Source organism: Pristiophorus japonicus, chromosome 1, assembly GCF_044704955.1.
Source record: "Pristiophorus japonicus isolate sPriJap1 chromosome 1, sPriJap1.hap1, whole genome shotgun sequence".
NCBI lineage: Eukaryota > Metazoa > Chordata > Chondrichthyes > Pristiophoridae > Pristiophorus > Pristiophorus japonicus.
In genome coordinates this window covers 9309788-9326483 of record NC_091977.1, presented here as the reverse complement: position 1 = coordinate 9326483, position 16696 = coordinate 9309788, and the positions used below count along the sequence as shown (strand labels likewise).

Genomic DNA, 16696 nt, shown 5'->3' with positions numbered 1-16696 from the left:
GGGAGGCAGTCGTTTGTTCCGCGGGGGGGGGGGGGGGGGGAGGCAGTCGTTTGTTCCGGCGGGCGGGGGGGGGGGGGGGGGAGGCAGTCGTTTGTTCCGTGGGGGGGGGGGGGGGGGGCAGTCGTTTGTTCCCGTGGGGGGGGGGGGGGGGGAGGCAGTCGTTTGTTCCCGTGGGGGGGGGGGGGGGGAGGCAGTCGTTTGTTCCCGTGGGGGGGGGGGGGGGGAGGCAGTCGTTTGTTCCCGTGGGGGGGGGGGGGGAGGCAGTCGTTTGTTCCCGTGGGGGGGGGGGGGGGGGAGGCAGTCGTTTGTTCCCGTGGGGGGGGGGGGGGGGAGGCAGTCGTTTGTTCGGTGGGGGGGGGGGGGGGGGAGGCAGTCGTTTGTTCCCGTGGGGGGGGGGGGGGGGAGGCAGTCGTTTGTTCGGTGGGGGGGGGGGGGGGGGAGGCAGTCGTTTGTTCCGGCGGGGGGGGGGGAGGCAGTCGTTTGTTCCGGGGGGGGGGGAGGCAGTTGTTTGTTCCCGGGGGGGGGGGGGGGGAGGCAGTCGTTTGTTCCGGCGGGGGGGGGGGGGGGGGGGGGGGAGGCAGTCGTTTGTTCCGGCGGGGGGGGGGGGGGGGGGGGGGGGAGGCAGTCGTTTGTTCCGGCGGGGGGGGGGGGGGGGGGGGGGAGGCAGTCGTTTGTTCCGGCGGGGGGGGGGGGGAGGCAGTCGTTTGTTCCCGGGGGGGTGGGGGGGAGGCAGTTGTTTGTTCCGGCGGGGGGGGGGGGGGTGGGGGGGGAGGCAGTTGTTTGTTCCGGCGGGGGGGGGGGGGGTGGGGGGGGGGGGAGCAGTTGTTGTTCCGGCGGGGGGGGGGGGAGGCAGTCGTTTGTTCCGGGGGGGGGGAGGCAGTCGTTTGTTCCGGCGGGGGGGGGGGAGGCAGTCGTTTGTTCCGGGGGGGGGGAGGCAGTCGTTTGTTCCGGCGGGGGGGGGGGAGGCAGTCGTTTGTTCCGGGGGGGGGGGGGAGGGGGAGGGAAACGGCTGCCTCAACTTTCTGAGGCTTCCTGCAGCCTTCTCAGTGCTGATGGCAATGTGCTTTTATTAAAAAATGTTCAAAAATTAAACAGCTACAAAGAACTACAAAAATGGCCAAGTGCCAATGTTTCCTTCACACTGAGCATGAGCGAACGCTCCAACGCGCATGCGCAGCGTTGCCGGCAGGAAAAAAAAACTAATTTAAATGGTACCCGCCCCCTCCCACTTACAAAATCGGCGCGAGTGTAGGCTCTGCCCCCCTGGGCGCCGCGCCAAACAGACAAGGAGCTGCAGGGCGCTCCAGAATCGCGCGTTTTTTTCTGGCGCCATTTTAGGCGCGAAAAACGGGCACCCAGCTCGGCGGGGCACCCGTTTTTTATCGTGTGGAAACTTGGGCCCATAATCTCCTCCTTTTCCCTGGCGTTCATTTTTATCTGATTTACATCTCTGCGAAGTGCTATGCGATGGTTTTCTACATTAAAGGCGCTATGTATTGCATAAACTAGGATTGTATTCCCTAGAATTTAGAAGATTAAGGGGTGATTTGATCCAAGTTTTCAAGATATGAAGGGGAACCGAGAGAGAAGTTATGTCCGCTGATTGGAGAATCTCGGACTAGGGAACAAAACCTAAAAATTAGAGCCAGGCCTTTTAGGAGTGAAGTTAGGAAACACTTCTACACACAGGGTGGTAGAAGTTTGGAACTCTCTTCCGTAAACGGCAGTTAATGCTGCGTCAATTTTGATGTTAAATCTGAGATTGATAGATTTCTGTTAACCAAGTGTGTTCAGGGATATGGACCAAAGACAGGTATGATCTCATTGAATGGCGGAACAGGCTCAAGAAGCTCAAATGTTTTTTATTAATTCTGAGATGTGGGCGTCGCTGGCAAGGCCGGCATTTATTGCCCATCCCTAATTGCCCCCGCTGCAGTCCGTGTGGTGAAGGTGCTCCCATAGTGCAGTTAGGGAAGGAGTTCCAGGATTTCCAGGATTTTGACCCAGCAACAATGAAGTAACTGTGATATATTTCCAAGTCACAATGGTGTGTAACTTGGAGTGGAACTTGCTTGCAGGTAATGGTGTTCCCATGCGTTTGCTGCATGTGTTTCTCGGTGGTAGAGGTCGCGGGTTTGGGAGGTGCTGCCGAAGAAGCCTTGGCGAGTTGCTGCCGTGCATCTTGTAGGTGGTACACACTGCAGCCACGGTGCGCCGGTGGTGGAGGGAGTGAATGGTGAAGGGCTGCTTTGTCCTGGATGGTGTTGAGCTTCTTGAGTCTTGTTGGAGCTGCACTCATCCAGGCAAGTGGAGAGTATTCTATCACACTGACTATGTCTTGTAGATGGCAGAAAGGTTTTGAGGAGTCAGGAGGTGAGACAGAATACCCAGCCTCTGACTTGCTCTTGTTGTCACGGTATTTATGAGGCTGGTCCAGTTAAGTTTCTGGTCAATGGTGACCCCCAGGATGTTGATGGTGAGGAATTCAGCCATGGTAATGCTGTTGAATATCAAGGAGAGATGGTTAGACTCTCGCTTGTTGGAGAAAGTAATTGCCTGCCACTTGTGTGGCGCAAATGTTACTTGCCACTTATCAGCCCAAGCCTGAATGTCGTCCAGGTCTTGCAGCATGCGGGCATGGACTGCTCCATCAATGACCTACTCCTGTTCCTATGTACTCCAAGATCTAACCTGCAGTGGATTTCATTTCTGCTTCATCAGCGCTGCCTGAAACTAATGCCAAGTAACTCCTCGTGCGTGTACGTGCGTGTGAAGCTCCAGTGAGCTGCACCTCTGAGCCACCTTGCAGACAGGTCATTTATTTGTGGTCCCAAGTGATTTCTTGAGCCTTTAGTTACCAGCTCGTCCCTTTTGTTGAAAGATCCTACCCACCGCTCGAGAGCATCAGTTTAAAAGAAGTTGGTTTGTTTTTGCAGGGGAATTACAGTACCACTCTGGAATTTACCCACAACAGGACGCTGCAGTTGACTTGGGAGTCGGACATGCCTCTCCAGTGCACATCGCACTCTGTGAGAATCCGCTGCATTGGCAACGATAGCGATTTTCTGTTTGCTGGTGTAAGAGCGTGGAGTGACTGGAGCCCACTGGTAACTCTCGAAGGTAAGTTCGGCAGGTAGCTATTGAAACCGTATCGCTTTATGTCTTACTCCAGTGGGACAGGGAGGAGGAGGAGAGTTGATGGGTGACATTGTTTGAATGTGTCTGATGTGGCAGGCGGCATTGGTTGAAGCCATGCAGGCATATAAACTAGTCTGTGTGAGATTCCTCTGTCCATTTTATTAGTAGACACATTAACCCATCTATTATATATTAAATTCATAATGTGGAACATAGTTTTCACATCTTTCAAGTAACCTTGTTCCTTATGAGCAAACCTGTTGTGCATGGAGAAAGAGTCAGACTGAACACTGTGAGCTCAAAGTAAAGTGTGATCTTAGTTTTTTATTTGCAGGTCTCCAGAGTGCCTCTCCAACCTGTGAAGCCTCCTTAAATACCAGTGCTCAAGGGATTATGGGATCCCTTGGGACTGCAGGGGAAGAGCCCTCTGGTGGCTGTACAGAGTAAATACAAGTCCACATTTAGAACAAAACCCATTATATTTTAGTACCAGTAAGTGCTGCTGTGATGGAAGTATTCAATGTCTAGGGTGTCACAGCTTGCCCACTCTGGTGTCCTACACAATGAGATTGATTGTAGTAGTAGGGCCAGAAATCGTATTTCCTGCTCTTCCATGCAAAACTGAGTTCAAATAGTAAATTTTCTGCACCTGAAGACATTGGCCAGGCCAGCATTTCTCCCATCCATCATCTCCAACATGCATTCTTCAGAACCATTCGCTTCCCCATCCTACTCCAGGTGTCCCCTACCCACATCGAGCAGATGAGTCCTACGTCCACAGACCACCTCTGCCGAGAACATATTGCTGAATGAGTGAGGACTTCTGAACTCCCTAGTATGAGTTCCCCTACCCATCCCCTTCTCCTACCCCGCCTCTTTCCTCCCCTACCCCCCCGCCTCTTCCCTCCCCTACCCCCGCGTCTTTCCCCCCCCCCCATCTCTCCCCTCCTCCCCCCCCGACTCTCCCCTCCCCCCCCCCCACCCGTCTCTCCCACTCCCCCACCCCGTCTCTCCCCTTCCCATACCCCCATCTCTCCCCTCCCCCCACCCACCCTGTCTCTCCCCTCCCCCCCCTCGTCTCTCCCCTACCCCTCCCCCCCCCCCCTCGTCTCTCCCCTACCCCTCCACCCCACCTCTCCCTCCCCCCCCTCCCCCCGCCTCTCCCCTTCCCGTCCCCCTTTATATATAAACTGGCTTTTACACCTTCCTGTGGACTGTTCTCTGCTTACATACCGGTTTCAGATCCATCACACTTTTGGTAAGTCAAAGCTCCTGGAGACGGTTTGTTACGTGAAATGTGGCAGGTAAATCTTGCAATAGATCATTATCAATGTCATTGTTTGATTTTTTTTCCAGGACAAGACACGTCTAACCACACCAGTGGTAAAATCTATCCCGTGGATGGCACTGTTCTGAAAGCAGGATCCAGCCCGACATTTTGCTGCATAGCTCGTAAAGGAACAAGTATTGTAGAATTATCTTTTAACAGGTTGAATGGAACAATCATCGAATTGAGCGACAGGAGCCAGGCCATCAGGGTGCAGAATGTGTCTCAGTCGATAGAATCTGGAAGTAATGCCTTTTGCGTTTTTTCCTCAAATGACTTCATAGGAGCAGTCATATTTATCGGCTGTGAGTATCAAGGAACGACGAGTGGGAATTAACAATGGTTGAACTTGGTTTCAATATTTGTGCTCAAGGAAAGTGCAGCATATGTTACCTTGCATATTGATGTATTTGATTCAGCGCTAGAATCTCAGTGTACCCCACGCGCACACTGTGTGATCCCGGTGTACTTCAACCGCACACAATGTGATCCAGTGTACCCCATGCGCACACTGTGTGATCCCGGTGTACCCCACGCGCACACTGTGTGATCCCGGTGTACTTCAACCGCACACAATGTGATCCAGTGTACCCCATGCGCACACTGTGTGATCCCGGTGTACCCCACGCGCACACTGTGTGATCCCGGTGTACCCCAAGCGCACACTGTATGATCCCGGTGTACCCCACGCGCACACGGTGTGATCACGGTGTACCCCACGCGCACACGGTGTGATCCCGGTGTACTTCAACCGCACACAGTGTGATCCCAGTGTACCCCACGCGCGCACAGTGTGATCCCAGTGTACCCCACGCGCGCACAGTGTGATCCCAGTGTACCCCACGCGCGCGCAGTGTGATCCCAGTGTACCCCACGCGCGCGCAGTGTGATCCCAGTGTACCCCACGCGCGCGCAGTGTGATCCCAGTGTACCCCACGCGCGCGCAGTGTGATCCCAGTGTACCCCACGCGCGCGCAGTGTGATCCCAGTGTACCCCACGCGCGCGCAGTGTGATCCCAGTGTACCCCACGCGCGCGCAGTGTGATCCCAGTGTACCCCACGCGCGCGCAGTGTGATCCCAGTGTACCCCACGCGCGCGCAGTGTGATCCCAGTGTACCCCACGCGCGCGCAGTGTGATCCCAGTGTACCCCACGCGCGCGCAGTGTGATCCCAGTGTACCCCACGCGCGCGCAGTGTGATCCCAGTGTACCCCACGCGCGCGCAGTGTGATCCCAGTGTACCCCACGCGCGCACAGTGTGATCCCAGTGTACCCCACCCACACATTGTAATCCCAGTGTACGCCAGGCGCGCACACTGTGATACGAGTGTACCCCACCCTCACACAGTGTGATACCAGTGTACCCCACCCACACACAGTGTGATACCAGTGTACTCCACCCAAACACAGTGTGATACCAGTGTACCCCACCCACACAGTGTAATACCAGTGTCTCCCAGCATGCACAGTGCGGTCCCAGTGTAGCCGCACAGTGCGATCCCAGTGTAACCGCACAGTGCGATCCCAGTGGAGCCGCACAATGTGATCCCAGTGTAACCGCATATGGTCTTACACAATATATACAGGACCTCCAGTCAAAGGGAGGTCAGTTTACTTTGCTGGTTAATGGTGCTGGAAGGTGGAAGCCCAGTTTTCTGAGAATTCTAGTGGTGATCTCCCCTTTGGTGATTCATAAGAACATAAGAAATAGGAGCAGGAGAAGGCCATATGGCCCCTCGAGCCTGCTCCGCCATTTAATACGATCATGGCTGAACCAATCATGGACTCAGGTTGACTTCCCTGCCCGCTCCCCATAACCCCTTATTCACTTATCGTTTAAGAAACTGTCTATTTCTGTCTTAAATTTATTCAATGTCCCGGCTTCCACAGCTCTATGAGGCAGCGAATTCCACAAATCCACAACCCTCTGAGAGAAGAAATTTCTCCTCATCTCAGTTTTAAATGGGCGGGCCCTTATTCTAAGTTATGCCCTCTAGTTCTAGTCTCCCCTATCAATGGAACCATCCTCTCTGCATCCATCCTGTCAAGCCCCCTCATAATCTTATACGTTTCGATAAGATCACCTCTCATTCTTCTGAATTCCAATGAGTAGAGACCTAACCTACTCAACCTTTCCTCATAAGTCAACCCCCTCATCTCCGGAATCAACCTTGTGAACCTTCTCTGAACTGCCTCCAAAGCAAGTATATCCTTTCGTAAATATGGAAACCAAAACTGCACGCAGTATTCCAGGTGTGACCTCACCAATACCCTGTACAACTGTAGCAAGACTTCCCTGCTTTTATACTCCATCCCCTTTGCAATAAAGACCAAGATTCCATTGGCCTTTCTGATCACTTGCTGTACCTGCATACTAACCTTTTGTGTTTCATGCACAAGTACCCCCAGGTCCCGCTGTACTGCAGCACTTTGCAATCTTTCTCCATTTAAATAATAACTTGCTCTTCGATTTTTTTTCTGCCAAAGTGCATAACCTCACACTTTCCAACATTATACTCCATCTGCCAAATATTTGCACACTCACTTAGCCTGTCTATGTCCTTTTGCAGATTTTGTGTGTCACACATTGCTTTTCCTCCCATCTTTGTATCGTCGGCAATTCCCTCTAGGAATGATCATCCCGTGGTCGCGGTCACTCTCTGTCGCGGTCACCCTTCGTAGCGATGACGTGAATATTGTGTGAAAGGGTGTAAAAGAAAAGAGAGCCATCTGTGGCTAACTAAAGAACTAAAGGACGGTATCCAATTAAAAACAAGGGCATACAAAGTTGCCAATACTATGGGGAGGACAGAAGATTGGGAAGCTTTTAAAAGCCAGCAAAGAATGACTAAAAAAATGATTTAAGAAAGGGAAGATAGACTATGAAAGTAAACCAGCACAAAATATAAAAACAGATAGCAAGAGTTTCTTTAGGTATATAAAAGGAAAAGAGTGGCGAAAGTAAATGTTGGTCCCTTAGAAGACGAGGCCGCGGAATTAGAAATGGGGAATATGGAGATGGCAGAAACTCTGAACAAATATTTTGTATCAGTCTTTATGGTAGCGGACACTAAAAATATGCCAACAGTGGATAGTCAAGGGGCTATGGGGGGGAGGAACTTAACACAATCACAATCACTAAGGAGGTAGTACTCAGTAAGGTAATGGGACTAAAGGTGGATAAATCCCCTGGACCTGATGGCTTGCATCCTAGGGTCTTAAGAGAAGTAGCAGCAGGGATAGTGGATGCATTGGTTGTAATTTACCAAAATTCCCTGGATTCTGGGGAGGTCCCAGCAGATTGGAAAACTGCAAATGTAACGCCCCTATTTAAAAAAGGAGGCAGACAAAAAGTAGGAAACTATAGACCAGTTAGCCTAACATCTGTGGTTGGGAAAATGTTGGAGTCCATTATTAAAGAAGCAGTAGCAGGACATTTGGAAAAGTATAATTCGGTCAGGCAGAGTCAGCATGGATTTATGAAGGGGAAGTCATGTTTGACAAATTTGCTGGAATTCTTTGAGGATGTAACAAACAGGGTGGATAAAGGGGAACCAGTGGATGTGGTGTATTTGGACATCCAGAAGGCATTTGACAAGGTGCCACATAAAAGGTTACTGCTCAAGATAAAAGTTCACGGGGTTGGGAGTAATATATTAGCATGGATAGAGGATTGGAAAAACTAACAGAAAACAGAGTCGGATAAATGGTTCATTTTCGGGTTGGCAACCAGTAACTAATGGGGTGCTGCAAGGATCAGTGCTGGGACCCCAACTATTTACAATCCATATTAACGACTTAGAAGAAAGGACTGAGTGTAACGTAGCCAAGTTTGCTGACTATACAAAGATGGGAGGAAAAGCAATGTTTGAGGAGGAGACACAAAATCTGCAAAGGGATATAGACAGGCTAAGTGAGTGGGCAAAAATTTGGCAGATGGAGTATAATGTTGGAAAGTGTGAGGTCATGCACTTTAGCAGAAAAAAAATCAAAGAGAAAGTTATTATTTAAATGGAGAAAAATTGCAAAGTGCTGCAGTACAGCGGGACCTGGGGGTGCTTGTGCATGAAACACAAAAGGATAGTATGCAGGTACAGCAAGTGATCAGGAATCTTTGCCTTTATTGCAAAGGGGATGGAGTATAAAAGCAGGGAAGTCTTGCTACAGTTGCTACAGTTATATAGGAAATTGGTGAGGCCACACCTGGAATATTACATACAGTTTTAGTTTCTATTTTTACGAAAGGATATACTTGCTTTGGAGGCAATTCAGAGAAGGTTCACGAGGATGAGGGGTTTGACTTATGACAAAAGGTTGAGTTACTGATTGCCAACCCAAGAATGAACCATTTATCCTGACTCTCTGTTTTCTGTTAGTTAGCCAATCCTCTATCCATGCTAATATATTACCCCCAACCCCGTGAACTTTTATCTTGGAATTCAGAAGAATGAGAGGTGATCTTATCGAAATATATAAGATTATGAGGGGGCTTGACAAGGTGGATGCAGAGAGGATGTTTCCACTGATAGGGGAGACTGGAACTAGTGGGCATAATCTTAGAATAAGGGGCCGCCCATTTAAAACTGAGATGAGGAGGAATTTCTTCCTTCAGAGGCATGGAAATCTGTGGAATTCGCTGCCTCAGAGAGCTGTGGAAGCTGGGACATGAAATAAATTTAAGACAGAGATAGACAGTTTCTTAACCGATAAGGGAATAAACGGTTATGGGGAGCGGGCAGGGAAGTCGACCTGAGTCCATGATCGGATCAGCCATGATCGTATTAATTGATGGAGCAGGCTTGAGGAGCCGTATGGCCTAGTCCTGCTCCTATTTCTGATCTTATTAGGATCAAATTGTAGTTGTGGGAACCTAATGGAGCTTTAAGTGCTGACTTTCTTTCAGTTCTATTGATCGTTTTGTTGCTGGAATCTCGGATTGACTGGCAGGGCTGCTCAGCTCTGCTGGCTGCTTTAGACAGTTGGTTAATCATCTGCTTACATCCTCCTCTCAACCCTCTCCTCTATGTAGTTAAATTCCCTCGGCCCTGTTGACTTAATTACATTTGTGTAGCCCAGGCTGTCGGCGCTAACCAGCAATTTAAACAGTTGATCGCCACACCTGGATTCTACTGTATTTGCATACATTGTAATTGCAGGATCACCTGTAGCATGCTTTTATATTAGCATGACCATTTTAAAACTCTGCCTGATGATTAATGTTTTCTTATTTGTGTTTTCTAATTTAGATCCACCTGATAGTCCAAAAAATCTCAGCTGTGAGACACGTGACTTACAAACACTGAACTGTACGTGGGAACCAGGGAAACTGACTGGACTAGTCTCACATCGTATCACTATATATAGTCTCATCAACGGGTAAGTTTCTGTATCCATATCTTATTACTTTTCTCTTTGTGTATTTTGTGCTGATTGAGACGAGAGACGATGGTATTGTAGAACAGAACACTGTCAATTTCCGGTACCCAGTGTTAACATCGAGAATGGCATGCCTAGCGAGAATGGAAAGCTCCCCTTGCCCTGCTCAACAATGTGCTTGAGTTCAGACCTCACGAGAGTCGGCCCAACAGTACCGGCATGACCTTTCCCCAAACCAGGCTTGTTGTTTTTCTGTTTGAGGCTGGTGACAAATTGGCATTCAATTAGTAGTAGTTCCACGCAAGTGCCAGCCAATGACTCTCTCCAACAAGTGAGAGTCTAACCACCTCTCCTTGACATTCAGCGGCATTACCATCGCCAGATCCCCCACCATCAACATCCTGGGGTCACTATTGACCAGAAACTTTACTGGACCATCCACATAAATACTGTGGCAACAAGAGCGGGTCAGAGACTGGGTATTCTGCGGCGAATGTCTTACCTCGTGACTCCCCAAAGCCTTTCCACCATCTAAAAGGTACAAGTCAGGAGTGTGAATGGATTACTCTCCACTTGCCTGGATGAGTGCAGCTCCAACAACACTCAAGAAGCTCAACACCATCCAGGACAAAGCAGCCCGCTTGATTGGCCCCCCATCCACCACCTTCAACATTCACTCCCTCCATCACCGGCACACCGTGGCTGCAGTGCGTAACATCTACAAGATGCACTCGCCATGGCTTCTTCAGCAGCACCTCCCAAACCCGCGACTTCCACCACCTAGAAGGACAAGGGCAGCAAGCGCATGGGAACACCATCATCTCCAAGTTCCCCTCCAAGTCACACTCAATCCTGATTTGGAAGTATATCGCCGTTCCTTCATCGTTGCTGGGTCAAAATACTGGAATTCCCTCCCTAACAGCACTCTGGGAGTACCTTCACCACACAAACTGCAGCAGTTCAAGAAGGCGGCTCACTACCATCTTCTCAAGGACACTGCAGCCCCCGGCCTGTGAGCACCATCAGAGCTGGCCGGGGAGCGGAAGGAGCAGAGTGGCGGCTTACCACTCCAGGGAGTAGCACGTGCTGGAGCAGGAGAGCAACGGCAGTGAAAAGGGACGTCACCAAGATCCAGGTCGCTGATTGGAGCGTGGGCAGATACAGCAGGAGCGGCGAGATCAGGGCGAAGAAGCGGCGAGAGATTGTAGAGGGACGTGATTGGGGCCGAGAAGAGCTGATGGCCCAGTGGCAGCAGGCGATATGTATGCATACTAGGTCCGTACAGCAGAGCTGGTCTCCAGTCGTCTTGGTTAATCCTTGCTACTGGACCAAGACCTAGCTCTGTCAAGTCCGTGTGGTGGCTGAAGTGCAACGACCACCACACGTTAAAAAAATCCATGCACAGGCATCTTCCACCCCTCAAGATTTAGTTTGGGATCTGGAATTTTAGGTCCTGCATTGAAACATCTGTGAACTTTTTGACGTGGAAGCAAGTCATCCTCGATTCGAGGGACTACCTATGATGATGATAATAGTGTATTCTATAGACCACCAAATAGTGGGAAAGCTATGGAGGAGCAAATTTACAGAGAAATTACAGAGAGGTGCAAGAACTATAGAGTAGTAATAATGGGGGACTTCAACTGTCCTAATATAGACTAGGATCATAATAGTGTAAAGGGCAGAGAAGGGGAAGAGTTTTTGAAGTGTGTTCAGGAGAACTATCTTGATCAGTATGTTTCTGGCCCGACGAGCGGGGAGGCATTGCCGGATCTGGTTCCGGGGAATAAGGTAGGTCAAGTGGAGCACGTGTCAGTCGGGGAACATTTAGGGAATAGTGATCATTGTATAAGGTTTAAATTAGCTATGGAAATAGACAGGGAGCAATCTAGTATAAAAATGTTTAACTGGGGGAAGGCCAATTTCAGTGGGTTGAGAACGGATGTGACCTGGGTAAATTGGAATCAAAGATTGACAGGCAAAACTGTGATCGAACAATGGGCTGCCTTTAAAGAGGAAGTAGTTTGGGTACAGTGCAGGTACATTCCCACAAGGGGGAAAAGTAGGACAATTAAAGTTAGGGATCCCTAGATGATGAAACCGATAGAGAGTAAGATGAAGCAGAAAAAGAGCGCATATGAAAGATGTCTGGTTGCAAATACATTTAGAAACTTGGAACATAGAAAATAGGTGCAGGAGTTGGCCATTCGGCCCTTTGAGCATGCACCACTATTCAATAAGATCATGGCTGATCATTCACCACACTACCCCTTTCCTGCTTTCTCTTCATACCCCTTGATCCCTTTAGCCGTCAGGACCATATCTAACTCCCTCTTGAATATATCTAACGAACTGGCTTCAACTACTTTCTGCGGTAGAGAATTCCAGAGGTTAACAACTCTCTGAATGAAGAAGTTTCTCCTCATCTCAATCCTAAATGGCTTACCCCTTATCCTTAGACTGTGTCCCCTGGTTCTGGACTTCCGCAACATCAGGAACATTTTTCCTGCATCTAACCTGTCCAGTCCCGTCAGAATTTTATATGTTTCTATGAGATCCCCTCTCATTCTTCTAAACAGTGAATACAGGCCCAATCGATCCAGTCTCTCCTCATATGTCAGTCCCGCCATCCCGGGAATCAGTCTTCGCTGCACTCCCTCAATAGCAAGAACGTCCTTCCTCAGATTAGGAGACCAAAACTGAACACAATATTCCAGGTGAGGCCTCACCAAGGCCCTATACAACTGCATTAAGACCTCCCTGCTCCTTTACTCACATCCCCTAGCTATGAAAGCCAACATGCCATTTGCCGCCTTAACCGCCTGCTGTACCTGCATGCCAACTTTCAATGACTGATGTACCATGACACCCAGGTCTCGTTGCACCTCCTCTTTTCCTAATCTGCCGCCATTCAGATAATATTCTGCCTTCATGTTTTTGCCACCAAAGTGGATAACCTCACATTTATCCACATTATAGTGCATCCGCCATGCATTTGCCCACTCACCTAACCTGTCCAAGTCACCCTGAAGCCTCTTGGCATCCTCCTCACAGCTCACACCGCCACCAAGCTTAGTGTCGTCTGAAAACTTGGAGATATTACACTCAATTCATTCACCTAAATCATTGATGTATATTGTAAATAGCTGGGGTGCCAGCACTGAGCCCTGTGGCACCCCACTAGTCCCTGCCTGTCATTCTGAGAAGGACCCGTTTATCCCGACTCTCTGCTTCCTGTCTGCCAACCAGTTCTCTATCCACGACAATCCACCCCCTATACCATGTGCTTTAATTTTGCACACTTAATCTCTTGTGTGGGACCTTGTCAAAAGCTTTTTGAAAGTCCAAATATGCCACATTCACTGGTTCTCCCTTGTCTACTCTATTAGTTATATCCTCAAAAAATTCTAGAAGATTTGTCAAGCATGATTTCCCTTTCCTAAATCCATGCTGATTTGTACCGATCCGGTCACTGCTTTCCAAATGCGCTGCTTTTTCATCTTTAATGATTGATTCCAACATTTTCCCCACTACTGATGTCAGGCTAATTGGTCTATAATTATCCGTTTTCTCTCTCCCTCTTATTTAAAAAGTGGTGTGTTACATTAGCTACCCTCCAGTCCATAGGAACTGATCCCGAGTCGATAGATTGTTGGAAAATGATCACCAATGCATCCACTATTTCTAGGGCCACTTCCTTAAGTACTCTGGGATGCAGACTATCAGGCCCTGCGGACTTATCGGCCTTCACTCCCATCAATTTCCCGAACACAATTTCCTGACTAATAAGGATTTCCTTTAGTTCTTCCTTCTCACTAGATCCTCGGTCCCCAAGTATTTCCGGAAGGTTATATGTGTCTTTCTTCGTGAAGACAGAACCAAAGTATTTGTCAATTGGTCTGCCATTTCTTTGTTCTCCATTATAAATTCACCTGATTCTGACTGCAAGAGACCTACATTTGTCTTCACTAATCTTTTTCTCTTCACAAAACTATAGAAGCTTTTGCAGTCAGTTTTTATGTTCCCTGCAAGCTTCCTCTCATACTCTTATTTTCCCCCTTCTAATTAAACCCTTTGTCCTCCTCTGCTGGATTCTAAATTTCTCAGTCCTCAGGTTTGCTGCTTTTTCTGGCCAATTTATATGCCTCTTCCTTGGATTTAACACTATCCCTAATGTATATTTGATACATATATATTTGTACGAAGATCAGAGTAGCAGTAAAAAAGAAAATGAGAGGCAAAGAGAAGGTATGAGAATAGAATGGCAGCCAACATAAAAGGTAATCTGAAATTATTCTATAAGCATATAAATAGTAAGCGGGGGCGGGGGGGGGGGGGGGGCGATGGAGGCAAAGGATATGGCTGAGGTACTAAATGAATACTTTACCTCTGTCTTCACCAAGGAAGAGGATGCTGCCATAGACGTAGTGAAGGAGGAGGTAGTGGAGACACTTGATAGAATAAAAATTGCTAAAGAAGAGGTATTAGAAAGACTGGCTGTAATTACAGAAGATAAATCACCAGGAGCGGATGGGAAGCATCCCAGGATGCTAAGGAAATTGAGGGTGGAAATCGCGGCCATAATATTCCAATCCTCCATAGATATGGGGCTGGTGCCAGAGGACTGGAGAAATGTTACACCCTTGTTCAAAAAAGGAAGTAAAGATAAACCCAGCATTATAGGCTAGTTAGTTTAACCTTGGTAGTGGGGAAGCTTTTAGCAACAGTAATTAAGGACAAACTTAGCAGTCGCTTGGATAGATGGGGATTAATTAAGGAAAGCCAGCATGGATTTATTAAAGGCAAATCGAGTTTAACCAATTTGATCGAGTGTTTTGATGAGGTAACAGAGAGGGTTGATAAGGGTAACGCAATAGATGCAGTGTACATGGATGTCCAAAAGCCTTTCGACAAAGTGCCACATAATCGGCTTACCAGCAAAATTGAAGCCCATGGAATAAAAGGGACAGTGGCAGCCTGGATACAAAATTGACGAAGTGACAGGAAACAGAGAGTGGTGGTGAACGGTTGTTTTTTGGACTGGAGGAAGATACACAGTGTTGTTCCCCAGGGATCAGTTCCAGGATCACTGCTTTTCTTGATATATATTAATGACTTGGACGTGGGTGTACAGGGCACAATTTCAAAATCTGCAGATGACACAAAACTTGGAAATATAGTGAACAGTGAGGAGGCGAGTGATAGACTTCGGGAAGACATAGACAGGCTGGTGGAGTGAGCAGACAAGTGGCAGATGAAGTTTAACACAGAAAGGTGTGAAGTGATACATTTTGGTAGAAAGAATGAGGAGTGGATATATAAATTAAATAGTACAATCCTAAAGGAGGTGCATGACCTGGTGATTTGTGTGCATAACTCATTGAAGGTGGCAGGGCAGATTGAGAAAGCGGTTAAAAAGGCTTATAGGATCCTGGGCTTCTTAAATAGAGGTATAGAGTACAAAAGTATGAAAATTCTGATGAACCTGTCCAAAACACTGGTTCTGCCACAACTGGAGTATTGTGTCCAATTCTGGGCACCGCACTTTAGGAAGGATGTGAGGCCCTAGAGAGGGTGCAGAAATGATTAACGAGAATGATTCCAGGAATGAGGGACTTCAGTTACGTGGATAGACTGGAGAAATTGAGGTTGTTCTCCTTGGAACAGAGAAAATTGACAGGAGATTTGATGGAAGTGTTGAAAATCATGAGGGGTCTGAAAAGGGAGAATAGAGAGAAACTGTTTCCATTGATGGAAGGGTCGAGAACCAGATTTAAGGTGATTGGCAAAAGAACCAAAGAGGACGTAAGAAAAATCTTTTTTATGCAGTGAGTGGTTAGGATCTGGAATGCACTGTCTGAACGGGTAATGGAGGCAGACTCAATCACGACTTTCAAAAGGGAATTGGATAAGTATCTGAAGGAAAACAATTTGGGGGAAGGGCAGGGGAGTGAGACTGGCCGAGAGTCGGCTCGGGCCTCGATGGGCCAAATGGCTGCCTTCCGTGCTGTAACCATTCTATGATTCTAGGGCAATAAGGGATGGTCAATAAATGCTGGCCTTGCCAGTGACGCCCAAATCCCATGAACGAATATTTTAAAAAAAGTTCCCATTCCCAGTGGGGATCAGGCTGAAACTGCCCAAACTCTTTCCACAAGGCTGACAGACAAAGGAACGTTCAACTAGAATGATAAAAGTTTACGGCACAAAAGGAGGATGTTCAGCTCCTCGTGTCTGTGCCGACTGAAAAAGAGCTATCCAGCCTAATGCCACTTTCCAGCTCTTGGTCCGTAGCCCTGTAGGTCACGGCACTTCATGTGCGTATCAAAGTACTTTTTAAATGTGATGAGGGTTTCTGCCTCAACCACCCTTTCAGGCAGAGAGTTCCAGATCCCCATCACGCTCTGGCTGAAAAAACTTCTCCTCAACTCCCCTCTAATCCTTCTACCAATTACTTTAAATCTATGTCCCCTTGGTTATTAACCTCTTGGCTCAGGGAAATAGCTCCTTCCTATCCACTCTATCTAGGCTCCTCATAATGTTATACACCTTAATAAGCCTCCCCTTGGCCTTCTCTGTAAACCTAGTCTGTTTGGATATGATTTAAACACAGATCTCAGAGGTGAAAGGTCAGCCTGCAACCCGCTGTTCAGACTATATTTTGTAAGCGGTTTGTTTTCCCGTGCTCCACCCACCCAGAAGTTTTCTCCTTGGGAGGTGGGATCGGGACCCGCTCCCCATTAGGAGCATTGAGCAGGCATATGCCAAGGTGACTCGCTGTTCTGGAGTCCCTCCTCGTGGGGAAGCATGCAGTGCTTTGCTGGTCAATAGAGCAGTGATGTCTGTGACATTCGT

At 48.4% G+C, this 16696-nt stretch overlaps 1 protein-coding gene across 3 annotated transcripts in view; it reads left to right on the top strand.

Annotated features, from left to right (window-relative positions):
- lifra (LIF receptor subunit alpha a) overlaps nucleotides 1-16696 on the top strand; it is a 239065-nt gene that overhangs the window by 188976 nt on the left and 33393 nt on the right. For all 3 annotated transcript variants that reach the window (XM_070877348.1, XM_070877341.1, XM_070877356.1), the window contains exons 7-9: nucleotides 2937-3120; nucleotides 4495-4770; nucleotides 9712-9841. In XM_070877348.1, the coding sequence (XP_070733449.1) occupies nucleotides 2937-3120; nucleotides 4495-4770; nucleotides 9712-9841 (590 nt within the window). The remainder of the gene's footprint in view (nucleotides 1-2936; nucleotides 3121-4494; nucleotides 4771-9711; nucleotides 9842-16696) is intronic.